Below are 27,408 nucleotides of genomic sequence, written 5' to 3' on the forward strand. Positions count from 1 at the left end.
TGAAATGTCAAGACTGACAAGGCCTGAATATGAGTGATACATATGGGGATGTATATAGTTCCTCACTTCCTCTCCCTGTCTTAGACTCCAGTCTGACTTGACTGACCATGCCACCCTCCACCCTCTAGACCTGCTTTGTTTGCTTCGTGGCTTGCTGCTGCATTCGATCGTGTTGCACGGACTCATTACTGGTATTTTAACTGTGTCCCCTCTCACCAGGACATCACCTCGTGGGGACAGAGACCTTGTTCCTCTTGTTGAAGCTCGCCTCAGCACCTTGGACAGCGTTCTACCCCAACTCCGTGCTGTGCACTCTGAACAGGGAGAGGCAGAAATGTATCTTGCTTTTAAGATAACTTCACAGCCTCCAAACACGTTTCCCATAACAAATTATTATTCAAGTGAGGGCGCCTGGGTGGCTCAGTTGGTTGAGCGACTGCCTTCGGCTCAGGTCATGATCCTGGAGTCCCAGGATCGAGTCCCACATCGGGCTCCCAGCTCAGCGGGGAGTCTGCTTCTCCCTCTGACCCTCTTCCCTCTCATGCTTTCTATCTCTCATTCTCTCTCTCTCAAATAAATAAATAAAATCTTAAAAAAAACCCAAATTATTATTCAAGTAAGAATGCTTCTCACACTTAAATCTACATGGGGGGCTGCTGCCTTTGCCATCGGCTACCTCCTTCCGTCATCCGGCTCCTTTGAGAAGCGGCTGCAAAATACCTGTTTCCTGACTCATTCAAGGCATGAAAATGAGGACAGATTCCCCTCTGAAATATCTGAAACAACCAATTTGGGTTTTTAGAAGCAAATCGAGAACAGTGCATTGAAAGGAAATGTGTTAATCTCTGTCTGGGGACCTTCCTTCTGGATTCCCAGGGCAGTGCTTGGGGGGGTTGTGTGTGTGTGCAGATCTCTGCAAGTGTCTCTAAAAGTGTCCTTGTCTTAACAGAGATCCCAAAGAACAACTCCTGTGTTTTCTGGAGCTAACATTTCCTCAGTTGGTGAATATGTCATAAGCCCCCAAAGTGTGCAGCTCTATGCTTGGTCTGGGGCCTTGCATGTGTCACCTTCTCAACTTTTGAGCAGTGGCAGGTTCTTTAAGCCCTTGGCCTGTAATCCATGCAACCAGTATAGACAGATTAGCATGAAGTACCTCACATAGTGTCAGCCTAAGCCGTAGTGTCCATGATTCTTGGACCTGATGTATGAATTACATTGTTTCCCATCTTCATTAAGGGAGATAACCTGGCTAATTACAATTTTAAAATACGCTTTTCTGTGCGCCACAGGGGATTGTCAAGCATGGTGCCCCTGTCATGCCATGTTGTAGGAAAAGTGTGATTTCACATGGAAAGTGGAACAAAACAGGGCTGAGTGCTTGACTTACTCTTGGACGGTCACATTGTGTGGTGGTAAAGGAGCCAGACTGCTGGGCTTGAATAGTGTCTCTGCCACTTATCACCTGCATGACTTCAGGCAAATAGCTTAACTATTCTGTGTCTCCATTTCTTCGTTGTAAAGTGAGGACAATAAAATAACACATGGGGTCCCTAAGCATAACAGGGTCATCCATCCTTCCAGAGCCTACAGGAGAGTGTCTGGAACTAAGGAAGCATAATTATTACATAAGTAACTTGGTGGGTGAAGTAAATTCACTGAACTGCAATGCAAAGCAGAGTTTGCTACATAGCCAAGGAGAAAACCACAATCAAGTACTGCATAGCATGGAGACCCCATTTGAGTGGGGTGAATTGGGTGAATTTCTTAGATGTGGAAGCCCTGATAGGCAGTGTTCTAGGACAGATGGCAATCATCCTGCTAGAGATTTGCTTTGAGGGAGAGGCCATTATAACACGGAGAGGGAGAGCAACAAAGGAGGGGCCAGGGAGGTTGTGTTTGGTGAATGACCAGCAGCTGTTGAGACTGGTGGGCATGGAGGTTAAGTGTGGTGGGAGCGGGACACCGAGACTGGCCCGGGAGGAGAGCAGTAAATGCCAGGGTGTCATGAGTGCTGGGCTGTAGGGTGTGAATTTTACGTGGGAGTCATTGGGCAGCCAAGGACACCTTTCTAAGATTAACAGCAAGAAGGACAGCAACAAAGTGATAGGATCACAGCTGGTTGGAGGCAGGGAAGGTGACACCTGATCTGGAGGGTCCGCCAATTTTCGTGGTGGACCCAGGACCTGGAGTCACCAGAGGTGGGGTGGGAAGGAGGTGTGGTGTCAGCTCCTGGTGCCTGTGCCCGTTAGCACCGCACTATTGTGCAACCTCGGCCATGGTGTGGGTCCCTTTGACTCTTGGTTTCCTTTTCTGTAGAAGAAGAAAATCGTACGAAACAACAGACATGACACTTTCAGTGATTAAAAGACAAATGCAGGAAGGCCAGAGGTCTCACCTTGGTCCCCAGGGCCGTGATCCTGCCTCTGCAGCTGCCAGCTCATGGCCCATCCTTCCCTTGGCTCATGGCCCCTTCCTTCAACTTCAGAGCCAGCAAGGAGCATCTTCTCTCTTCTCTGACCTCCTGCCTTTCTCTTATTAGGGTCCTTGTGATTACATTGGACACACCTGGATAATCCGGGGTAATCTCCCCATCTTCAAATCTTTAACTGGATCACATCTGCAAAGTCACATATTCCCAGGTTCTGGGGGTTAGGCTGTGGATATGTTTGGCCGGGGCATGATTTAATCTCTCACGGTGACCATAGATGACCACGTGTATTTGTGTGGTATGTGTGTGCCTGTGTGCATAGAGCTGTCTACAGTCATTGATGTAAATCCAAACATGTCTGTGCATGTTTATAATAGCATATATGTGTGTACGTAGGAATATGAAGAGAAGCAGAGAGATGAGATGGTAAGTGGGGGACGATTTGGAACCCAGGGTGTTTTGTTTTTGAAGTTTGAGTATACTATATTTTGAAATAGCATTATTTCAATGTGATACCTGAAATATTACAGTATTTTTAGTATTGAAGGGAGTTACCAGTTCACAAGGAGAAAAAACTGATGCAGAAGCTTGAGGGAGAAAGTTGCAGGAACTGAAGGGTTTTTTTCTTTTAATTGAAGTGTAGTTGACAAGGATGGGTTTTTGGTGAGGATTGTCAAGTTAATTGACCCATTATATATATATATATATACATATATATATGTGTATATATATATGTAAATAACATGCAAAATCGGTAGCAGATTTTAAGTCACAGAGTGATTTGTTGCAGGGGAGATGAGAGGGTTCCTTTCTGATGGATTCTGTTTTCTTAGTGGAGTGCAGGTCCCCTGCTGCTAATGTATTAGGTGTGGGGTGGGGTGGGAGCTAGGGGTGGGCTGTTGATTATTCGTCTTTGCATAGGGTAACCATCCGAGCCCAGGAGTGGGAAGGAGCAAGGCCAGTGAGCTGAGGTGGTTAGGGACATTGATTTGGGTCTGTTGTCTTGAATACTCTCAAATCCAAATTCCTGGAGGTACCTCTCTTTGGCTTTCAGAACCTTCTGGAGTCCACAGTGTCTTGTAGGGCACAGCTCTCTGTAAAGTCATGTGTCTGTTACTGCCCCCCCCCCCCGCATCTCCTCACCCCTGATGGTCACTGACGTTGGGCAAGGTCACAGCAAACATGAGTGTCCCTGTGGTTTCCCGACCAACCTCCCTCCTGTGGGCTGGCTGCCACATCATGGGGCTTTGTTGTTCTAAACGAGTTAGACTCTTTTGCACGGTGAAGGGATCTTCATTTGCTCTGGAGGGAAGCGATCTCCTCAAGGATAAATAATTCTATTTGTTGTTGACATTAATAAATGTTTTGTATAGTGTTACCTGGGGACAGATTGTAGCTACACTCTTGGCGAGCGCATGACAGACAAGCTTGTTGAATCACTGTTGTTACACCTGAAACCAATGCAACATTGTGTCAACTCTTCTTCAAGAAAAAAGTAATAAAAAATGTCTTCAGGAGAGATCTAAAAAGTGGTGCTCTCTGTTTCCTTGGAATTCGGTGAAATACTTATTTTTTACAACCAGGAATGTTTTCTTTTCTCTGTTGTCTTTCTATGATGCTGCTTTTGGGTTTTTCTGGTATCTTCCCGAGAAGCCCCACTATCTTCGTTGAACAACCAATGTGTGACTTACATCTTTGCAGCCTGGCCCCGGCTGTTTTTATTTCTTTGTGTTTAACATTTACCTTTAGGGAAAACTTCCAAAGTTCCCCATCTCATTTGATAAATTCAATTTTCTGCTTTTTCAAATCTGTTTTATTGCCTCTGGAGCCATTTTAAATCCCTTACTTTTAATACTGCCAGATCTTCTTCCCTCTTAGCCTTTATTGCTTTATAAATAACAAAGGGCCTGTGTGGTCTGCATGGTTGAGGGCTTGAAAGTTATTCTGTGTAAAATGCACTTCCATATTCTTCGGTAAATATTCTTCAAAGCTATGTTGTTCCTCTGCCTCCGGAATGCCTTCTTAAATGTTTTTCTTTTATTTTGCAGCTTTTGTGTATAGATCCCATTCCTCTTCTGCATTTTGTTTGTTTACTTGCTTCTTCTCGGGCTATCCTTCTAGGAGGGTAGTCTCTTGCAGGGCAATTTCCCTTCACATAATGGAGTGTGTTCTCCTTGTCCCTGGTTTTCACTCGCACCTATTAGAGTTCACACCAAACATTCACCCCGAGGGGCCTGCTGATCCTGTTTTACCGTGTTGTGCCCCCGTGGCTTGTAGTGTGAGCCCTGTAAGGGCGCATCGGGCTTGTTGATACTCCCAGCAGGGGGACCCAGGGTTCCAAACTCCTGTGCTCTGGCCTAGATTAGGGTTAGCCGGGATCCATCCCAGGAGCACAAGGAGGTGACATCACACCTCCTGTTCCTTGTTAGCAAGACACCCTGACTCTTCGGGGCTTTCCGTGCAGGTGGCCAGGCTTCCTTTTTGGTCTCTGAACTCAGCTCGTTGCAAAAGTTGCCCGCCAACCTCAGGAACATCACCACGTGTGGGGCGACCATGGGGTGCATGGTTTTTGCTCTTAGAAATATCAGGGGAGTTTCTGTCAGGCTGTCTGCTCTTTTCTTTTGACCTCGTGCTTAGGGTTGCCAGATTTAGCAAATAGAAATACAGGACCCCCCTGGTGACATTTGACTTTCAAATCAACAACAAATTTATTTACTTTCTCTTACACACATGCCCCTGCAATGTTTCTGTTTATTGGAAATTAAGACGTAATTGGGTTCCCGTATTTTATTAACCATGCTGTATTTTTTGCATGTGGCATTTGCATCCCATGTGACCTCTCAGGAATTCCCGTGGTTCCTGCCGGGCAGACTGAACTTCATGTGATTCTTTACCTGCTACCCCATCCCCTCAGGTACTGCTTTCCGGTCGGCCCAGGGGAAAATGTAAAGGTCGGTGCTCAAATTGCCATCTTCCCCATCTTCCTTGAAAGTGTTATTTAGGGAAAAAATTACATTTTCAAAAATGCTGAAATTAATATAAAATCTCTTCAAAGCCACTAAATTGCTTTAAGATGGAAACATAGCGCTTTCCTTCAAATTAGTGTTTAAGGCCATGGCATCAAAATCAAATGTAATTTTTTTCTTAATGGGTTATTAATTGAGATTTACTGGTTATCTGACATCTTCCTCATGTTTATGTAGAATCGGGGTTTGTAGGTTATAAGAGCTGCCCCTCTGGGGATTCAAGGGTAATGAGTTTTGCTTCTTAGTCCATTCTGTGTGTTGTGGAACAGAATTGGCATTATTTTAGCCATTTTGTTAAAAAAAAAAGAATAAAGGGTGTATAAGTAAATACCATGAGTTTTAGGTCAACTTGGAGCACTTTTAAGCAATAAGCATTAGGTCAGATACCAGGAAAAAGACAAACAGGCCATCTGTGCAAGAAAGCTTAGAAATTACTTCCCTTTCAAGGATGTTTGCAGTGACCCCCTATTGCTTTCCCGAATAAAGTCAGAGGACCCATGGTCATTGTCCTTGGAATATGGAATCACTTGCACAATTAAGTTTGGTGTCCTCAAGGAGTAGGGGTCCGATGATCGACGGGAGAGTACACAACGGTGTTGATGTCTAGTGGTGGACGTGCAACTTCGTGGTTTGGTTTTGGCAGTTTCTGGAATGAATGAGAAGCTGGTGTGAGACAGCTCAATGCAGTTGTTCGAGGAGTGCCAAGGTGTATTTTTAAGAATCAGGAGACACGGTGTCATTGATGTAGGTCTTTTAAGGGATCTCATTGTGTGGAGAAGCTTCTATCTTCCTTTGCCCCAAATCGCTACAATTACGTGGAGCTCTTGATGGGATCAAGGATTCTAATTATAGAGAGATGGCAGAGAGAACACAACATCCAAAATCCTGCTGTAAAAATATAATCCGCTCTTTGTAATATTAGTGTCATAATTCCTTTGTCAATCCATCTGTTCATGCATTTATCAAATACTGATATTTTTCCAGGCGCCCTCCTAGGGACTGTGAAAACATGGAGCAAAGGACCCAGCACCGGTCACGGGGAAGCATTCCAGAGAAGTGACTTTATCATGCCTCCGGGGAGTGGCAGGGATATATCCGAGGGTGAGGAGGAGTCACCCAGTGAAGGGATGAAGCATTTGGTGCAGAGTATTAGCAGAAAACCCACCCCCTGTTCTTTGCTTTCACTAAAACTCTCACGGGAAAGTACAGGGTTATATGAAATATGACTCCTGAGTGACTTCCAGAAAGTTTAAAAAGTGTAATCCTGTTAATGAATGAAGTATCTGGTTATACCTATGATATTTTGATTTGGGGGGAAGAAATTCCTATTTATTAGGTTGAACTATATGAAATTACTGCTGGGGTCAGTCCAAATGGTTCACTTCTTGGCAGTTTCAAATGGTTCTGCACCACACAAATCTTGGTTGCTTCCTTGGGGTCAGCCTGGCACAGGTGTGGTCATGCCATTGAATTGAGGGCGGTCTTCCCCGGGGGCTTTCTGCACACTCAGGACGAATGTGCGTGTCGAACTCGTGGCTCGTCCAGAAGTGGAATGAATGCAGCCTCTCGCCCTGCGGTGTCGCAGCTGGGCGGGGCTCCGATGCCTGGTTGGGCCCTCACGCTGCACACCAGCCCCGCGGAGGCCAAGCGGTTCAGTGACCTGTCCCTGGGAGTATGTGCGGCAAAGCCATGCACAGGACCCTGTCTCTGAGTCTTCGCTTTCTCCTCCGCTCTCATTGCCACCGGGGTCCAGACTCAGGTGGGCGTTATGCATCAGAACAGGTGTCCACAGGGACCTTTGAGGCAGGTTGGCACAATGCATGTCAGGGCCCGAGTTGCTTTCATTGCAGAATAACCAGAGAGAATCACGTGGCTACTGATGAGCAGGGCTTTGTACGACTTGTGGAACTTTGCCTAGAAAGTCAGTGTTCCCAAAGCCAATAATTTCCATTTCTAAAACCCGTTAAATTGGTTCTTGCATTGTGTAATTTCTATGTCTGTGTTTTTTTCTTACAGAAAGTAAGGCATACTGTAAAAATAGCAGTTTGGTTTTTTTTTTTTCTCCCCTGATAGAGGGATATGTTCAGCAAGGAAAAAAAAAAAAGAATGCCTTTTGTGCTCTGGGTTCCAAACAGCTTTCAGGGAGGTTGTGGCTGCTGTAATGGAAAGGATGTGTTTCCCGGGGCCCTGCGGTGGGTGCCTTACATGCTGGGGTCCGACAGGACATGGTCAGGTCACCTCCCGGAGGCTCCTCTCAGCACATCCTTCTGGGCTTCCGGGTCTCTCAGCTGAACCCCGAGGGGCATGTGTGATGTCCATGGGATTGGGAGTGCCCATCTTCACGAACCTTCGCCCCGAGTCCTTTAGCGTTCCCCAGTGGCTGGATGTGTCGTAGGTGGAACGTGGACCAGAGAGGGTCAGGTGGGCTGTGGACGCAGCGTCAGCGCCCGTGCTGAGAAAGTTACTTCTGTTTCTAGTCTCAGTCTGTCTGGTGGCGTCAATGGGAACAGCCCCCTCTGTCTGATGCTAGCGTGCTCTTAAGACTTCCCTAATCCCGGGTGATCACTCCTTTTTAGCAAAAAGAACAAGTTGTAGGCATAACCCCACTGTAAAAACAGCCTACTTAATATAAGGCGAGTGGATCGTGTGAGAAGTTTTGGTTGGTACAAAGATGGCAATGGGTAACAAAGGGGTACGAAGCCGTCGGAAATAGTGTTAGCACCGACCTGGGTTCCTAATGCCTGCGCTCCGATTCCCTCCCGACAGTGACTGAAAGCCGAGGGGTCCTGGAGAGCATCCAGAGGTTCTCCTTGCTGCCCACCTACCTCCCTGTGACCTACCACATCAACAACGCCGACGTGTCCTTCTTCCTGAAGGAGGCCAACCAGGACATCATGCGCAACTCCAGCCTGCAGTCCCGCGTGGAGTCCTTCCTGATTTACAAATCCAAGCGGCTGCCGGTGCTGAACGCCAGCTATGGGCCCTTCTCCATCGAGCAGGTGGTACCCCAGGACTTACTGCTGCCCTCCAGCCCCTTCAGATTCACCAACAAGTTTTCCCTCAACTGGAAACTGAAGGCGCACATCCTGCGGGACAAGGTGTACCTGAGCCGGCCCAAGGTGCAGGTGCTGTTCCACGTGCTGGGCCGGGACTGGGCGGCGCAGAGCCCCGGCGAGAGGCTGCCCTGCCTGCGCGTGTTCGCCTTCCGTGAGACCCGGGAGGTGCGGGCCGGCTGCCGGCTGCAGGGGGCCCTGGGGCTGTGCGTGGCCGAGCTGGACCTGCTGGCCGCCTGGTTCGGGCCCCCGAGCGTGGTGGCCGGGAGGAAGAAGGCGCCCGGGCCGCCCGAGGGGAGCCCCGTGGAGCTCTACTACTCCGTGCAGCCGGGGGATGTGCGCGGGGACTGTGCGGCCGGCGACGTCCGGAAGGGCAACGCCATCCGGCCGGGGAAGGATGGGCTGGACGAAGCTGTGCCCCACCTGCAGAGGATCGGGAGCGTCTTCCTCTACCAGACGGGCAGCAGACCCGCACTGAGTGAGCTGCGTTTGGACAGCAACGTGGCCATCCTGTACTCGGCCCGGACGGTGAGGCAGGGCGATGTGCTCACCTTCCCCGTGGCCGTGTCCCGGAACTGCACCGCCGATCGCTTCACGCTGAGGTGAGTCCTGGGGAGCATCTGTCCCTGCTGCTCCAGGGCCGGGCAGGGCCTCCAGCCTCCTGCTCTCGGACCCCACGAGCTGCGTTCGCGCCTTCCTTCTGAGGTGGAACGCCTTCGAAATTTCATAACTCCCGGCCCCCCCCCACCCCGGTCAGGGTAAGATGGAGAGAATAGTTTGCTCTTTCCCGGTTGGCAGTTTGGTGGTAAGGACATTCTCATGTCCAAATTCAGAAACAAGCACATAGACTTCACAAACAAACACTTACAGCATAGTCCAGGCCCTCCCAGAACAGTGGTGGGGACGTGGATCTGCACCCTCGGGCTGAGCGTGGGGTCTCGTCCGAAGTTTGAGGGAGGCGGGGCTGGTCCTGCCGGGCCCTTTGTGCCTCGGGGAGTCAAATAGCTCACAGTGGCGTCGAGTCAGCAAACGGGATGGCAACAGTTGTCTGAAGGAGAGAGGGTACAGTTTTGCCAACTCAGATCTATTCCAAGCCTGTGAGTTCTAAGTATGATATGGTACCAACCTCACTTAGTTTGTTTCTCTCTGGAAATAGAACTCCGTGTTCAAAATATAAAAGAGCATAACGTGTGAAGAATATACAGTAGAATTTGTCGAGTAGCTTACATAAGAATATACCAAAGACAAGACATTTAGAAGGAGTACTGTGCACTTTGGGGGAAAAAACGGGTTCGTTTTCACTTGGAATGTACTACGTGAGAGAAGCTCTTTGCCTTGGCTTGATGAGATTTTCATGAAACCGTTTTCTGTTTGTTTTAAACACAAGACAACTTTGCTACACAGATGCTTGAGCGTCCGTGTGATTAAAAGCGTCCTGATATTGTTACCCAGCGAGGAACCCTGATCTCACGTGCCACGTACAACATCCCCGGTGACCCCTGAAAATAGGGTGTTTCCCTACGTGACACGTGGTTTCTGTGTGGGTTTTAAAGTTCATGCCCCGACGGTCGGTTCTCTCGTCCTTCTCCACGTGGGCTTCAGATCTGCTTTTTCTTTGTTCTCCTTTTCCCCCTTTCTCTTTGTTTTTGTTAAGGGGTGGGGGAGTTTCAGGAAGGAATCATTCTTTCCCTTATCCCTTGCACATTTAAGCTTTGCTGATTGTGACCTTTTAATCTTAACTAAAGACACAGAAACTCATGCACAACATTAATCAAATGATTGAACGTGGCTGATTCTTGGGAGGTGTAGACCTTCGGCGTAGGCTCATGGTGCATCAGAGGATTGATCCCTGGGGATTTAGGCCACAGAAGCACATCTGCAGGACTGAGGCCTCATTAGCTCTCCTTCTGTGCTCTGCAGTCAGCCCGGGATTCAGCTGGTCGCAGACCCTCTGCACGTTCTGCTGGCTTTGTGCTCTGCTTTTCCAGGATTGATTATATAACATTCTTTGTGGCGATGGCCGCTTATGTAGGGAACTGTTTTGCTGATAGAAACAAAAGGTTTGGAATAAGAAGAGCTTTGTCCTTGCATGATTTTGGACCCTCTCCCATCCTGTAGGTTTGCCGACGGCTGGTTGTTGGTTTCCTGGACCCAGGGTGAAAACCCCAAGTCTCCAGGAGATGATATCTGCATGCAGCCTTTTTGGGAGGCAGTTATATGTGCCCTATTAAACTTCACAGAAGGCTTTTATCTGATGACCACTTATTGCACATTAAAACGCGGGTGTCAGAGTCCTGAGGGCAGCTCTGTCACTGGCCAGCTGTCACGAAGCCAGCAGAAATTTGCTTTGCTGGGCTGTGTAATCTGAGGAGTCCAGATCTTTGCAAATTCAGAAACAAACACATTTTGAAACTCCTAGATGCGGTGGCCCCACTCAGAAGTCCGAGGTTTGAGGATTTGGGATGTATAGCAAAAACATACTTGTTTCAGAGTTCACCAGCTAGAAATTTGTAAAGAAAAGATTCAGTTTTTCAGCTCAGATGATAGTGAAATTAAGAGTTCATGAATGTGTGTTGCACGTGGTGAGGTGGGACACTTTCTGTCCCCTTACAAGCACTAAGATCGTACTGACTGCAAACTTCAAAAGCTGTCATGGCGAGTGAGTCATAGTGGTTTGTAGCAACAGCTGGAGGTGAACCCAGGTCTGGCCATGCTGTTAGCACTGAGGTTGAATTCTCCTAATTAGAAAAAAATAAAACAGTATATCTTTTTTAATGAAGTCAATTTGACACTAATTTAACATAGCTTCCAAATATTTAGAATGAGTCTGGGTGTGCTTTGGCCATCTGCTGTAAATAACCTGCAGGCTCTGGCAATGGATCCTTGGGTCCTTTTCTCTGAATTTGTGAGTTTTGTTTCTGGACACCCTGTGTTGACATGTTAACATGGTCAGGGGTGGGCTTATGTTTTATAGCTCAGGTGCCAGTTGGACATCCATGGCCACTTAAGGATGACCAGGGATGGGAAGGGGACTAAATTAAGTGCCACCAACAGGAGGGAGCCCTCCCAACCGTATGGCAGCTGACATTTGAGCTCTTTGTCGATAATGATTGACTGCCTTCTACCATCTCCCTGTTATTTCTGTGATTTCTGTGCCTGTGACCTGAGCGTGACACCATGGCTAATACACAGGGCTTCTGTTCTAGGAATCAAGGTTTGTCCTGCAAATTTTCAGTAAGGGTAGTTTGAAACAGTATCTGTGTGTGTATGCAGGTGGGAATGTGCATGTGTGTGCAGGAAGATGTGTGCAGGTGGGTGTGTGCATGGTGTGTGTGTGTGCAGGTGGGCATGTGCAGGCAAGTGTGCACGTGTGCATATGTGTACGTGTGTGCATATGTGTACGTGTGCGCATGTGTGGGTGTGTGCATATGTGTACACGTGTGTGTGCATATGTGTACGTGTGTGCATATGTGTGCGCATATGTGTGCATGTGTGTGTGTGCATGTTTGCATATGTGTATGTGTGTCTGCATGCACAGGTGTGCGTGTTAACTGTCAGAAGAAGAGAAACTGGGTGGGGCTGTTTGTCATCTTATGAATTCTGTTCCCTCCTGCAGCTCCTGTCTTCCCAAGCAGACCTCCACGAAAGAAGAAAAGCAAACGCTTTCATTCCTTAGACATCTAAGGATCCCTTTTAATTTCATAAAATGTTTTCCTTCAAGTGAACAACGGAAGCATCCCACGGCACTTGGGTCCTTTCTTCATGTTCCCACCTCCTGTTCTGTTCTGTTTCCCCCCCCACAGAGAGCCAATTTCAGAAGCAACCTAGGTCTCTAATCACCTGATTGTGTGTCTGGAGGAAGAAAAGAACGTGGGCTTTCTCTCACACCCCCCTCCCATTCTTCTGTTACGTTTCCCCACAGAACATCAGTTCGAAAGGGGTCCTGGTCATCAGATCTGAACGTGGGGCTGGAGCCAAATATTTACGTAGCAGGAGCTTAGTTCCCGAATACTCCAGGAAGTGCAGGTGGAAAGGTCCAGAATCCGATGAATAGGGGCTTTTCTCAAAGTCAGAGACCTTCTTGAATTGGTTGAATGAAGGAATGAGTGAATGATTGCCTTGTTGATTAGGAACAAATGCATATACATGACTGAGGTCTTTGCCTTGTTAAATGGTAAGTGCTCAGGAGTGTGTGAAGGATTGTGTGTCCGGCATGGTGGTCAGAGGCAAGGCTGTCTCTGAAGAAGATATTGTGACTGAGGAGATGTTCTTGCAAAGATGAGAGTTAAGAAGGCAGCAGTAAGAGAATAGAATAAGAATATTTGATGAGGGCAGAAAGGGGCCTGGGATGGATAATGCTCGAAAGGTCTTCATTGGTGGTTTGGGAAGCCCGCTTTGCTGGTTTCTGAGCTTGTTAGGAGTTAATGTGGTGGTTTGAGATTGACCCTGAGCTTCATTCACTTAAAGGATGCAGGCTTTGAACCTGCCCTAACCTAGAATCAGGTCCTTTTTTTACTCTGTTTCAGATAAAACATGCCCCAGTGTAGCCAGCAGCAGTATTCTTCGTTGCAGGCCATAAATCCTAGTCTGACTTATTTAAGAAAAAAATAAATAAAGGGCATGTAGGGTATATATCATGGGTCTCAAGAATTAATAAGAGACAGGGTGGGGCATTGGGCTTGGTGTCTGAGAGACAGTGGACGGAACAGCTGACCCCAAGCACCTCTTCCTACCCACCATTGTGAACCCCTTCCTCGGTCCTTGTCATGCTCACGACAGGTACAGAGACTCTGGAAAGGTTCCCACTGGTTCTCATGTCTACTTGATATCTGTGCGGGGGGTGGGAGAGGGGCCCCGTGTGGTTCCCATCATGAGACATGGTGTCCCGCCATTACCTGTCACTAAGAGCACATCCCACGGGAGGAGGTATTTGCCTCCTGAGGAACCCGGGGTGCTGTTGGGAAGGGGGTGCATGCTGGGTGTCCCCAAACCCCAGCAAGGTCTGGGACATCTGTGCCTGGGACTTGCCTCCCTTTGTCATCCAACGGACATCAGCAGAGTTGCGACGAGTAGACAGTGGGCCAGAGGTGGACGGAGAACGGAGGGTGTTCTGTTGTTTTAAACAAGCTTTTGGTTGTAGAGTAGATGTTGATTTACAGGGGAGTTGTGGGGCTGGTGTAGGACAGACCCCGACCCCTCCTGGCCGGTTTCCACCATTAGTCACATATTACATGAGTGTGGCCCGTTTGTCACAATTAACCAACCAGACTTGATTCACATTCTGCTAGTCTCTGCCCCGTGCCCACGTTTCTCTTCCAGGATCCCAGTCAGGACGTCGCGTACGTGTGGTCACTGGGTCTCCTGAGACCCCCCCCCCGCCCCGTGACTGTTTTTAAGTTTTGAGACTTAACTGTTCAGAAATTTATTCATTCAGTCACTTATTTATTTCATTGGGGGCATCTGGATATTTATGTTACAGTTTGGGTTATAATCCAGTAGAGCGGATGGGGTTTCTATACCTCATGCTGCTGACATTTTCAGATTGGGTAGTATTTTGTTGGGGGGGTCAGTCTGGGCCCCGCAGCCTCCCCAGCTCCCACCCACTCGGTGCCGTAGGACATAAACCCCAGTTGCGACACCCCAAAATGTGCCCAGATATTGCCGCACCATCCCCTAGGGGAGAAAATACCCCTGCAAGTTAAAAACAACTGAACTAGATTATGATCATTGGGGAAAAAATGTTTACAGAGTGAACTCACCACTTGCACAGAGGAGGGTTCAAAATTTAGAATTAAGGTGACATTGTATGTCGTCAGATTGTTCTCGAAAATCCTTTAAACTGCGTGCAGTGTACATTCTTCCTTCTGGTAGAACGTCTGCTCCATGAGGCAGAAGCTGTCACTGCTTACACTGCTTGGAAGGAGCAACTTTCCCCTCCTGCCTCAAAGCACAGAACCTCAAGGGCACCGAAAGTCAGCTTCCTCTTCCCAATTGACTTGGGAAATGGCCAGAAGGGGAAAACCAGGAAGTATCGGGAAGCATTTCATGCGCTCCTTTCTTAACTGCGGGAAGCTGTCATGGGTTGGCTTGTGGGGGGTCATAGGAAGGAGGGTCTCCACGCTCCCCTTCGGTGTCTGTCCCTTGATGCCACACCCAGGAAATGTGGGAGAGGAGACAGAATGAGTGGACCTGAGTGGACATGGCAGTTCCCATCCTCGTCATGGTTCAGGGACGTTCTCTCTGGGACAGGTGGACAGATGTGTGGATGTGTTTTGGCAGAAGGTGAGTAATTCCTCGGGAACTACTGTTCCTTCTTTGACGAGGGGGGCTGGTCCAGCGATTTTTATGAAAGGGATTTCTTATGTGGTTAGCCTTTTGGGTTTAAATGCTATAATCAGTACTGTTATTTTGGGGACAGACACGCAGACAGGTTGTCTTGCAGCCAGAGTTCTCTGTGGTCATCTTTGGCTCTGCAGGCTTCCAGCCACTGATGTTTGCCCTCTGTCACTTTGGGCTGACCTTCATCTCCATAGAAGGCCCTCACCATCCTGTCAGCCTGCATCGTAGGGCCACCCATGGTCTCCTTCTCAACCAGACTGACCAGCTGGTGGGAAAGGGCCTCGGTACGTTTCTGTGTTGGCACGATGCCCGCTGGAATGCTCTGGTGTCCCTGGCGAGCTTTGGTCCACAGATCTGGGTGAGCCGGAAGACATGGTGGGTGAGGAAGCTCAGGCTGGGTCATCCTGGAGTTTTACCCCCGCCTCCCGGCACATCACTGCACTCCGGGGTGGGGAGGAGTACCCCATGCCTCGGCCGGGAGGCATCTGGGATGGGTTTTGGTCCTGAAGGTTGTCTGTTCCCGTAGGTCTCCGTGGAGACGTCCGTGTCCCGGGAGTTGTGGTCAGCCGTCCACGGAGCTGTGGGGCAGCGTCTTCATGTACTCCTCCAGCACGTTCCGGTTCTGTTTCTCTGTGTGTTGCTCTGGGTCCTGCAGGGGAGACGTGTGGGGCGGTGGGGGAGGGTGGGCGTGAGACGCGGAGTGCGCCCCGAGTAGGGTTGATCATTCCCACAGTAGGCACACTTGTTATCTGTGTCAGGCACTGCTCGGGGCGATTCAGGTATTTTTTACATGTTTAATCCTCGAAACAGCCTCTCAGATCGGGCGTAATTATTACCTACATTTCCAGAAGGGGAAACTGAAACCCAGGTGGTCCGGCGACTTGCCAGAGTCCCTGGGGTCAGTGACATGTGCCTTACAGTCCTGAGAACGTGGCCTTGCTGACACACAGCCCCCGGGCACAAGTCTGAAAACTCGCCTGCTGGAGTGCACGGTAGGGGGGCGGCCACAGCATCTCCGAAATCCATTTTTTAAAAGCACTTGAGAGATTGAGTCACCTGACGTGTTTTCCCCAGTTAACAAGTCCTTGCTGAGGGTGGAGCTCGGTGCTGGGGATGTACAGGGACAGCACTGCGGACCTGGCCCTTGACTGGGGGACGGAGCTATGAGAACCGGCCTGTTTGTCCGGGGGCTGCAGGTGCCGACGCAAGCCTGGGAGTCCTCCCGGTCCCTGCACGTTTGGTGGCTCTGAGGGACACTAGTGGATTGGAGTGACCCTGTCCGGGTGCTTCACGCGTGGTAATAACCACGAGGAGTGGCACTTTCCAATCCACGGGGCAGAGTTACCTGCGGGTAACTGGGCGGAGAGCACGCAGCGTGGTCGGGGGGCCCTGCCACCTGGTGTTGTGACTCACTGTGTCCCCTGGGAAGGTCACCAGAGCTCACAGAGCCTCAGTTTCTGGTGTCGTGTAAGTAAAAGGCCACAGTGAACCTTGAGCAGAATGTGTGGTCTCAGATGAGGCAGTGAGTAAATAACCAACCAACCGAGAAATGCATCAGGGATCAGCCGGAAGGCAAACGTGACTCAAGTCTGTCTCCAATAAGCACCATCAGGTCACTGTGAAAAGGGGAGTTAACACAAGGCTCAGGTCACTTGTGCCTCAACTAGGAAGAATAAGTAGAAGAAGGAACGCACTCAAAGCTGCCTATGACGCATTTCCTTGGATAACTTAAAAAGCAGCTACTTCAGTGTATATTCTGGAATGAGATGGTAGAATGAAGCCAGAAGTCAACATCTTTTCTCCCAAATCTGAAGGTATGAAAAGCAAATTGATTAAAACAGACCAGCAAAAATAATACCAGCATCAACAAACAAAGGACTGGTGGGGGGTCAGCTAAAGAGAGAGCAGAAGTTTCTAGAAATCGGTTCTGTGCATCTCTCCACAGCTGCATGTGTCCCACTCTCTCTGCGAGGGGAGACCGTAGGGTGATGGGTTCAGCAAGGCTGTGCAGCCTCTGATGTTCTTCCTGTGGGGATGCCGCCCCCGAATGTGCCCCGGCCTCAGCTCACTGCTTTCCCAGTAGAACAGGGCAGACGTGAGGATCTGGGAGTCTTAGGCTAGACCACAGCACACTTTGACCTTGACCTTCCTCTGCAGTCTCCAGAACACTTGTCCTTGGAGTCTGGAGCTTCCATGGGAAAAGGCCAGCTGGTCTTCTGGGAGAGGCCCTGAGGCTTCATGGACAGGGAGGGACCACCTAGGTGGACCCAGGCTTTGCGCCATCCTGTCGAGGCCCCAGGTATGTGAGTGAAGCTGTCTTGGATGCTGTAGACCAGCCGGTGACCTCAGCCGGTGACCTCAGCCGGTTCCAGAAGGGACCAGACAGATCTCACAGCACAGCCCTGCTCACATTCCTGGTGCATGAAGTTGCCATGTCTAAAAAGCCGGTGTAGCTTGCTGAGCAGCAGTGGGGTGTTGGGAGAGGGCTACCTGGGGCCGTCAGTAAGTGGTCATCATGAAACATTCACCAGAAGGCCCCCTTTGCCCAAGGACCCAGGAGAACAGGTGCACGAGGGCCACTGGCTCTGCAGCTTTTTCCCTGCTGTCTCCTGCTCTGCTGGAACCTCCAGAGCTCCCCGCTCGTAACCTGCATCCCCCACGTGTCCTACCTGAACTCCATCTGGCCTCTGAGTGTGTGTGACTGATGGGACCTGCTGGCAGGAATCTCGTGTGGGAAGCGAGGTCTGTTGTTCTCTTCTGTCTTGCTCCGTGGTCCCTGCTCAGGCCAGAGCGCTCCGCCGTGTGTGGTCCCCACACCCACCAGACAGCGGTGCGCTAGCCCCATTTCCTACAGAGAGACCTTGCCCTTGGCCCCTTACAACGCTGACTCTGTGCTGTGTGCTCCTGACTCGGGAGAGGGGCGTCCTGCAGGTGTGGACCTCGGGGCTCCATCACTGTCGTCTGGCTGGTCTTCAAGCGAGTTCAGCCGCTCTGTAACCAGCGCCCTGTATTCAGGAGCTCTGCTCTCATCCCCGATGTAACCTGTGGGTGTAGCCATTTGAGGAGATATTTTCTGTGGCGGCAGAGTATCCTTTCTGATTACCTCTACGTTGTACCTAAAGCAGGGACAGTCACTGGGCTTTCTCGTTCGTGTTGGTCTCAGCTGGGAGCAGAGGCGGAAGGGGCTTAGGCAATGCAGAAATAAATTTAGCCAAACAGAAAATATAATAGATAAGATACAAACTTTGGAAGACCCACAGGCAACAGAAAGAGAGCATGGCGTGGGGAGATAATATTTTTCTCTCTACTCCGTGAACTTCTTGTGCATAGGTGAAAATCAATGCTTGTATTTCTTTCCCTTTCTGGTTTTGGGCATTTGAAGGGTAGGCAGTGATAAAAGACACCATCTGAGGATGCCCCTCTTTTGAAAAGCAAGGATCCAAGACACAGAGATGAACGGAAGTTATCACCTGAAGCCCAAGGTTGTTCAAGCAGATGGGAGATGTACACACAGAGGGTTGAGTGAACTCAGGCATGGAATGTTTGAAAAAACTGTAAAGGGAGGATAGGATGTAGCTCCATCCATCAGCGCCCTGGCTGAACTCTCTTCCTGTTGAAAATTCAGGTGCTGATACGCATGTTGAAAGACAAAGCATGCCAGGTGAAATTCATCCACAGTATGTCGGCACAGATGGAAGGCTGGGGTCTGGGTCAGAGTTGTCCAGGTTGGGCACGGATCAGATTAAAACAAAGATGGCAGCCCCTTTAGTAAATATATTGCAGGCAGGCAGGAAGAAAGAAGGAAGAGGGACAAACATGTAAGAGAGGTGAAGAATTTATTTTGGAAGAACACATAAACCAAAGGCAATAAAAAGAGACAACTCTGTGAGTGCTTAAATGGGTAGGGAATTTTTTTAAAAGAACATGAATTTAACAAGTCAAGAATTCAAATATGAAAAAAAACAAAAACAAAGAGACAGTAAGGTAGACTAGAGATCTAATCCATTAATGGAGGACCCAAACAGCACCAAACAGAAATTACAAGGACTACAATAGACATGGGTGAAGAGGGGAATCGTTGACATATATGGAAATAATTGAGGCAATTTTGGTAATGCAAGGGGAAATGCAAGAATTGAAAGAATTAGAAGAAGGGTAATGAACACGAGGAGGAAAGGTGATCCAGCGTGAGGATAATGACTGTCCCCAGAGTTGGCAATAACACAAAATGAACAAAACAGGTCTTCGCAAATATATCCTTTTTTTTTTTTAACTGAAAGAACAGCTACATCTGTGAATCCATCAGGCATTCTGTGTTTGCAGAACAAAAGAATGTTAAAGAAATCAATACCAAAGTATAACTGAATTGTGAAATTTCAGTCATAATGAAGTCATGAGCTAATCATTTAGGCAGAATACATATTAGTAAGAACTGAAGCGATGGCTCTGTCCTTTTCAGAGACAGGAAGACACGATGACACGGAAGTGTCAGTTCTCCCCAAATTAATACGTGGATCCAGTGCAGTTCCAGTAAGAATAGCACCGGGGATACCTTTCGGGGAGCTTGGCAGGTTGATGTTGGAATCTGTGTGAAGACCAAAAGGCCAAGAATGGGTAAGACTCTACAGAGAAGAATATAGATGGGTCATTGAAAATCCATGGATATTCGAACAGTGTGAGAGTGGAATGTGAGCGGTAAATACAGTAATGGACAGAGAAAGCCCCAGAACCACCGTGCAAACATGAGACTTTGTGGGACCGAACTGCAGTTATAGGTTTGGCGAGAGGAGGTACACTTTTCAAAAATTGAACTGGGGCATTATCCAAATGAGAAAAAGGGAATCCAGTCTCTATTTCATGCCACTTATAGACGTCGATTTCAGATCGTTTAGGCATCCAGAGGGAGAAAAAAGGAAATCGATGTAAAAGAAAGTAGTAAGCATATCTTTATAAGCTCTGCAGGGAAAAGATTTTTTCAACAAGATATCAGAACAATGACCACAGAGGGAACGTCAATACTTTTGATTCCATTTTAAAAATAAGTATTTTTTAAAACAAAAAAGCAAATCATAAATTTGGGGAGGGTGTTTGTAACACATAAGATCAACAAAGAATTAGGATGGAGAATATATAAAGAACACCTGTCATGCAAAGGTTAAAAGCAAATAAACAAATAGGAAAATGGGTGAGGGTCCCTGACAGAAGAGAAAACACAAGGCAGCAATACTTTTAAGAAAAAATACTCCATCTCATCAGCAACCAGAGAAAAACAAATTAAAACCATAATGCAGTTCAGATTTATAACCACCAGGTTGCCGAGAGTCGGGCAGTCTGCTGCTCCCCAAAGTTGTGAATGCGGGAAGAAGAAAAGCCTCATTTTTTTGCTGCTGGAGGAAAACACGGTGCAGCCTCTTTAGAAAGTAATTTGGGGTTACTCTGTGATAGGGGAGGTATGTGAACATGATGATCGCATATTTCAACTTCTGAGCTCTACAAACCTGTCTACCTGAGGGCACAAAGCGATATTCACAGCAGGACTGTTTGTACTAGCACAAACCTGGAAACAACCCAGGTGACCACGCCAGGATAGTGGATAAGTGCATGTTGACATATTCCTACAATGGGATCCTACACCTTCATGAAAATTGTCCCATTACAGCATGGATGCATCAATACGGGTAATCGCAGACCTATACTATGAAATGCGGTGGAGAGTTGCAGAAAAGTATGTTTCTGTGAAGGTAAAACATAGACATCAAATTAACAAACTGTCCATGGATGATGGATATATGTATTCATTTAGGTGCAACTGTAAAAGATAACAAGGAAATGAGTACCAGATTCAGAATAGTAGGTCCCAGTGGGGATGATGAGGATTTTATTGGGGAGGAACATGCAAGAGAGTTCAAAGGCACAGAACACATACTTGTTCTTCATTGGCGTGGTAAGTACATGGGGTGCTTACTGTCTTCTAAAATGCCCATGCATGATATGTACTCTTTAAACTATGTTATTTATCATTATTGTATATCGTTATATATATATGTACATAATTTTTACTAATGCTTTATACATACTTGTGTGTGTATGTGTGTGTATGTGTGATACGTGCCAGATGTTTAAAACATTTTGTCAGCAAAAAGTAAGTCACTTGTTGCTTATGAGGGGAAGAAATTCAGGCTGGCTTTAGAATTCTCCACGGTAACACAGAGTACCATTCAGTGCCAGAAGATGATAGAGCAATGTCTACAATCGTTAAGTGCTCATTAAAGATGTTGGTTATTTTACATTTGCATAATTCTGTTTCACAGAATACTGTATAACTAGTCTGATATGAAAATTTTGCAAAACATTAGGTCAAAAAAGTGAAGTGCAGAAGATGGGATAGGATGGATGGATGGATGACAGGTGGGTGGATGGATGGATGGATGACAGGTGGGTGGATGGATGGATGACAGGTGGGTGGTTGGATGGATGGATGACAGGTGGGTGGATGGATGGATGGATGACGGGTGGTTGGATTGATGGATGACAGGTGGGTGGATGGATGGATGGATGACGGGTGGGTGGTTGGATGGATGGATGACAGGTGGGTGGATGGATGGATGACAGGTGGGTGGTTGGATGGATGGATGACAGGTGGGTGGATGGATGGATGGATGACGGGTGGGTGGATGGATGGATGACAGGTGGGTGGTTGGATGGATGGATGACAGGTGGGTGGATGGATGGATGGATGACAGGTGGGTGGTTGGATGGATGGATGACAGGTGGGTGGATGGATGGATGGATGGATGACAGGTGGGTGGTTGGATGGATGGATGACAGGTGGGTGGATGGATGGATGGATGGATGACAGGTGGGTGGTTGGATGGATGGATGACAGGTGGGTGGATGGATGGATGGATGACGGGTGGGTGGATGGATGGATGACAGGTGGGTGGTTGGATGGATGGATGACAGGTGGGTGGATGGATGGATGGATGACAGGTGGGTGGATGGATGGATGGATGGATGACAGGTGGGTGGTTGGATGGATGGATGACAGGTGGGTGGATGGATGGATGGATGACGGGTGGATGGATGGATGGATGGATGACAGGTGGGTGGATGGATGGATGGATGACGGGTGGGTGGATGGATGGATGACAGGTGGGTGGTTGGATGGATGGATGACAGGTGGGTGGTTAGATGGATGGATGACAGGTGGGTGGATGGATGGATGGATGACAGGTGGGTGGATGGATGGATGGATGGATGACAGGTGGGTGGTTGGATGGATGGATGACAGGTGGGTGGATGGATGGATGGATGACGGGTGGGTGGTTGGATGGATGGATGACGGGTGGGTGGTTGGATGGATGGATGACAGGTGGGTGGTTGGATGGATGGATGACAGGTGGGTGGATGGATGGATGGATGACAGGTGGGTGGATGGATGGATGGATGGATGACGGGTGGGTGGATGGATGGATGGATGACGGGTGGGTGGTTGGATGGATGGATGACAGGTGGGTGGTTGGATGGATGGATGACAGGTGGGTGGATGGATGGATGGATGACGGGTGGGTGGATGGATGGATGACAGGTGGGTGGTTGGATGGATGGATGACAGGTGGGTGGATGGATGGATGGATGACAGGTGGGTGGTTGGATGGATGGATGACGGGTGGGTGGATGGATGGATGGATGGATGACAGGTGGGTGGTTGGATGGATGGATGACAGGTGGGTGGATGGATGGATGGATGGATGACAGGTGGGTGGTTGGATGGATGGATGACAGGTGGGTGGATGGATGGATGGATGACGGGTGGGTGGATGGATGGATGACAGGTGGGTGGTTGGATGGATGGATGACAGGTGGGTGGATGGATGGATGGATGACAGGTGGGTGGATGGATGGATGGATGGATGACAGGTGGGTGGTTGGATGGATGGATGACAGGTGGGTGGATGGATGGATGGATGACGGGTGGATGGATGGATGGATGGATGACAGGTGGGTGGATGGATGGATGGATGACGGGTGGGTGGATGGATGGATGACAGGTGGGTGGTTGGATGGATGGATGACAGGTGGGTGGTTGGATGGATGGATGACAGGTGGGTGGATGGATGGATGGATGGATGACAGGTGGGTGGTTGGATGGATGGATGACAGGTGGGTGGATGGATGGATGGATGACAGGTGGGTGGATGGATGGATGGATGGATGACAGGTGGGTGGATGGATGGATGGATGACGGGTGGGTGGTTGGATGGATGGATGACGGGTGGGTGGTTGGATGGATGGATGACAGGTGGTTGGGTTGGATGGATGGGTGGGTGGGTAGGTGATAGGTAAGTGGATGGGTGGATGGATACATAGTAGTAGTGAGTATCCTTTAACTGTTGCATCTCAAGTAGAATCCCACCTCTCCTTGCAACATCCTGCTTTAATTTGTTTTTTTTTTAAGATCTTATTTTTAAGTATCTCTACACCCAGTGTGGTGACTCAACTTAAAAGACCAAGATCAAGAATTGCATGCTCTACCAACTGAGTCAGTCAGGTGCCCCTGAAATTTGTTTTATTTTTTTAAATTTTTAAAAGATTTTATTATTTGAGGTGGGGGAGGACCAGAGAGAGAGGGAGAGAATCTCAAGCAGACTCCCGCTGAACATGGAGCCCTACATGGGGCTCAGTCTCACAACCCTGAGATCATGACCTGAGCTGAAATCGAGTCAGACGTTTAACCAACTGAGCCACCCAGGTGGCCCCACTTTGTGTTTTAAGAGAACTTACCACTTCCTGAAACTCAGCTGCTTATATAATTGTGCTTCAGCCATTTGGTGTCTCTGCAAACTCTGTGAGCAGGCATTTTTCTTTCTTGTGCATCCTCAAAACCACAGTGCATAGATCTCAATAGATCTCTGCTGATTGAGTGCTTTGATTAATTTAAAGCCAAAGATCATGACAAATTCAAAGACCCTGAAAGATTCTCTGCCTGTTAATAGAGCCTGGGTTTGCTGATACAGAGTTGGGACCACCCATGGCCGTGCATCTTAGACTCTATGGTTCGATTTTTCCCAACCCTGATCCTAAGGCTGGGTTTCTTAATCTTGGCACAACTGACATTTTGGACTGGATAATTCTTGGGAGTGTGTGTGTGTGTGTGTGGTATTCCATGATAGTGTTGTACTGGATGGATAGATGGATGGATACAGTGTTGTAGGGTGTGGACAGGGTCCCTGGCCTCTACCCACTAGTAGCCGGCAGCGCGTCACCTTCCTATTCTGTTGTGACATCTGGAAAGAGCTCCAGACATTGCGAAATGCCCATTATCCTAGGGAAACCTTTATTTCTTTTTTTTTTAAGATTTTTTTTTAATTTATTTATTTGAGAGAGAGAGAATGAGAGATAGAGAGCGCGAGAGGGAAGAGGGTCAGAGGGAGAAGCAGACTCCCCGCCGAGCAGGGAGCCTGATGCGGGACTCGCTCCCGGGACTCCAGGATCATGACCTGAGCCGAAGGCAGTCGCCCAACCAACTGAGCCACCCAGGCGCCCAGGAAACCTTTATTTCTTATCAGGGAATGAAATTTCTGTTGAATTCTAGATTTGCCTTCTAACTTACACAGTGATTTTCAATAAAGTTTGTATCCATATTCTTTGACTTGCTGTGATTTAGTCTGCTACCATGGTCTCACTGTTTTTTTTTTTTTTTTAAAGATTCATTTATTTGTTTGAGAGAGAGAGAAAGAGAGCATGCGAGGGGGTTGAGGGAAGAGGGAGGAGAGAGAGAGAGAATCTCATGCAGACTCCCTGGGAACATAGAGCCTGATGCAGGGCTTGATCCCACAACCCAAGATCATGACCTGAGCCAAAACCAAGAGTTGGACACTTAACTGACAGAGTCCCCCAGGCGCTCCTCACTGTGTTTTCTAGGCATTTCTCATTGCTTACTAATGGAAAATCTCGTTGGGTTTGAGGACAAGTGTATTATCCACTTTCTACATTCTGTTGAGAAAAACCAGAAGAAGCAGAGGGCATGTTGAGGGTCCGAAACTCACAAGCTAAGAGCAACAGAGGATAGCCAAGCACTGTTGGTTCTGGGATAAGACACAGCTCCACACTCTCTGAGGAAAGTCCCCATAATGGATGCCATTTAGCATGAAAACATAAAATAAATGTAGACTTAGAACTCAGTCTTCAAGTGAGTTCTTTTTAAACCAGGAATCATGTAGACAAGAGACTATTTGCTGTGGCAGCCATGGTTCATGCCTGAACGCAGTTACTTTGGTCAAACTGGATGCACATTATTAGAAGAAAATGAACTTTCTGACATTCTCTCTCTGGGTAAAAATCTAAGTGCATGAAAAGCCACCTTAATGTTATTTACGGTGAAGTTTTCTATTCCATTCTCTTTGCCAGAAGGGACATCTGTGCGGGGCTGCCTGGATTTCCAACATGCTGCTCAGAAAATGTGCCCTTTTCAGAGCTTATGTCAATTCCCCGATGCCTCCCAAATTAGCACCTGATGCCCTTTCCCATTGGTTAGAGGAAGGTTGGCTTGAATTTTGATTTTCAAACTCTTGTGTTACAGAAGAGGAGACTCGGGGGTGGGTGTATTTCAGACAGGTACGAATGCAGGAACTGGGAGTCGTAATGTACGTCTTCGTGTACCACGTGCAGTCTGGGCGGGAGTTGTGCTGTGCTGGGCTGGTGGGGAGCCTGGACCATGCCTGGAATCAGGGCTTTTCTCCCCACAGACCTGTCAACTTGGAGAAGGGGAGAGGTACGTTTCTTTTTTTTTTTTTTACAATAGATTCCCCTCATCATCCCCTATCCATTTTGTAGATTGAACTGGCCTGTTTCTCTTGTATCGAGCCTTTGAATCAAACTTAAGGGATTTTCAGATTGGCGAAGGGCAAAGGTTTGATACTGGTTTTTTTTCCAGAGAAGCAGGACATTGCATCTGGGTTCATTAGGCATTGGAAGCAGTTGGATCCTAAAAATGCAGACTCAGAAGCTGTCCGTGTGGTATTTTGATGGTGTGCTCCCTGCTTCCTACAAGGGTACGAGCGTAAGTCCAGTATCAGGATGGTTCCATTTGTGTGATGTTCTGGAAAAGGCAAAATACAGGGATGGAGCATGGATGGGGGGTTGCTATGGATGACAGAGGAGATGTTTTGACCACAAAAGGAAAGCACAAAGGGGGTATTTGGGTGATGAAGCTCTTCTTTATCTTGATTATGGCGGTTGTTACCTGAATCTAGACAGGTCTGCAGACCTCATCCAGCTCTCCAGCAAAATTCTTATATACACATCCGCGGACATGCATACAAGATGGGATGATTACACGGGTCTATAGAATTGTCAAAGCTCAACAGACTTTTGCAATAGATGAGTGGTATGAAACAATCTAGGTTTTTAACCTGCTGTTTTATTTAATGCTGACCTTCTAGTGTCAGTGGGAACATTCTCACCTGTGTGTCCGCGAGCCTCTAGGCTCTTCTGCTTACCTTGGGGTTCCTAAACCACAGACTTGTTCTTTGTGCTAGTCAGAGGAGGTACCGCCAGCAGCTGTCGCAGACCAGCCCTGACTCCCAGAAGTCTAACACAAGTGTGTGCTGCTTGCTCACACCTAGTCCACTGTGCATGGGTAGCTTCCATGGGGGATGTGGGGACCCGGGCTTGCCGGAGCCTCTGCCATCCTATAGGACTCAACGTCCTTCACCTCCAGCCAGTGCATAGAGAGCCAGCAGTAAGGGTGTGGAGGATCATGGGGGAGGCTTTCAGTCCTGGAAATGGACCTCCCTTTGCCCATATGCTGTTGGCCCGATGCCCTCGCCCACGTGGCCGGAGGGAACAGGTAGTGGAGATTTGAGGCCTGGCGGTGGGCTCGGGAGAAGCCGGTTTGTTACGGAGATAGCAGTTTTACCACATTCGTCCTGATCTTATTCCTGGGCCACACAGGTAGATAAGTGAGTCGGCCTGAGGCTTTACCCTTAAGCCAGGTCTACCTCTTTGGCAGCTTTTTATCATTATCATGTTGTTACCATGCGGTGGGAATTCCGTTACTAGAACAGCGCCGAGTCCCGCAGTGGGCAGTGCGTCCTGAACCTTAGCATTGCGTCCGTCTCAGCCCCAGCCCTGCACGGTCTGATTCCCACGTCTGTCCTCCGAGGCTGGGCTTGCGACCTAAAGGACCACAGAGCCTCCATTCCCCACCCCCTCCCTTGCTCTCGAGGTCAGAGGAACCACAGTGCTCCTACATTGACAGAGTAGCTATTATTTATTTAAATACTAATGTTGGTGCCTTTCCCCGTCTGTTATTTGTGGGCTGATCCAAGTGACACTCACCTTTGTGCCTTTCCCTCTTTGGGGTGTCCCCTCCCCGTGCCCTCACCTGCCACGCCTGTGATCTGTGCTTCATCCGCTCCAGGTTGTTCTAGCGCATTCCACATGGCCTTCCCTTACCACTTTAGCTGGCTCTGTTTTCTCATCTTCTTATGCTTCCTTTGGTAGTTAACCAATATTCTAGATTCTTTAATTGACCTGAATAGCCAGTATTATGATTTCT

General features: G+C 48.3%; 1 protein-coding gene across 2 annotated transcripts in view; it reads left to right on the top strand.

Annotated features, from left to right (window-relative positions):
• The window catches only part of TMEM132D (transmembrane protein 132D), a 557,603-nt gene that overhangs the window by 133,407 nt on the left and 396,788 nt on the right, over positions 1-27,408 (top strand). For both annotated transcript variants that reach the window (XM_027576431.2, XM_035723861.1), the window contains exon 2: positions 8,221-9,109. In XM_027576431.2, coding sequence (XP_027432232.2) covers positions 8,221-9,109 — 889 coding nt within the window. The remainder of the gene's footprint in view (positions 1-8,220; positions 9,110-27,408) is intronic.

Source organism: Zalophus californianus, chromosome 14, assembly GCF_009762305.2.
Source record: "Zalophus californianus isolate mZalCal1 chromosome 14, mZalCal1.pri.v2, whole genome shotgun sequence".
Taxonomy (NCBI): Eukaryota; Metazoa; Chordata; class Mammalia; order Carnivora; family Otariidae; genus Zalophus; species Zalophus californianus.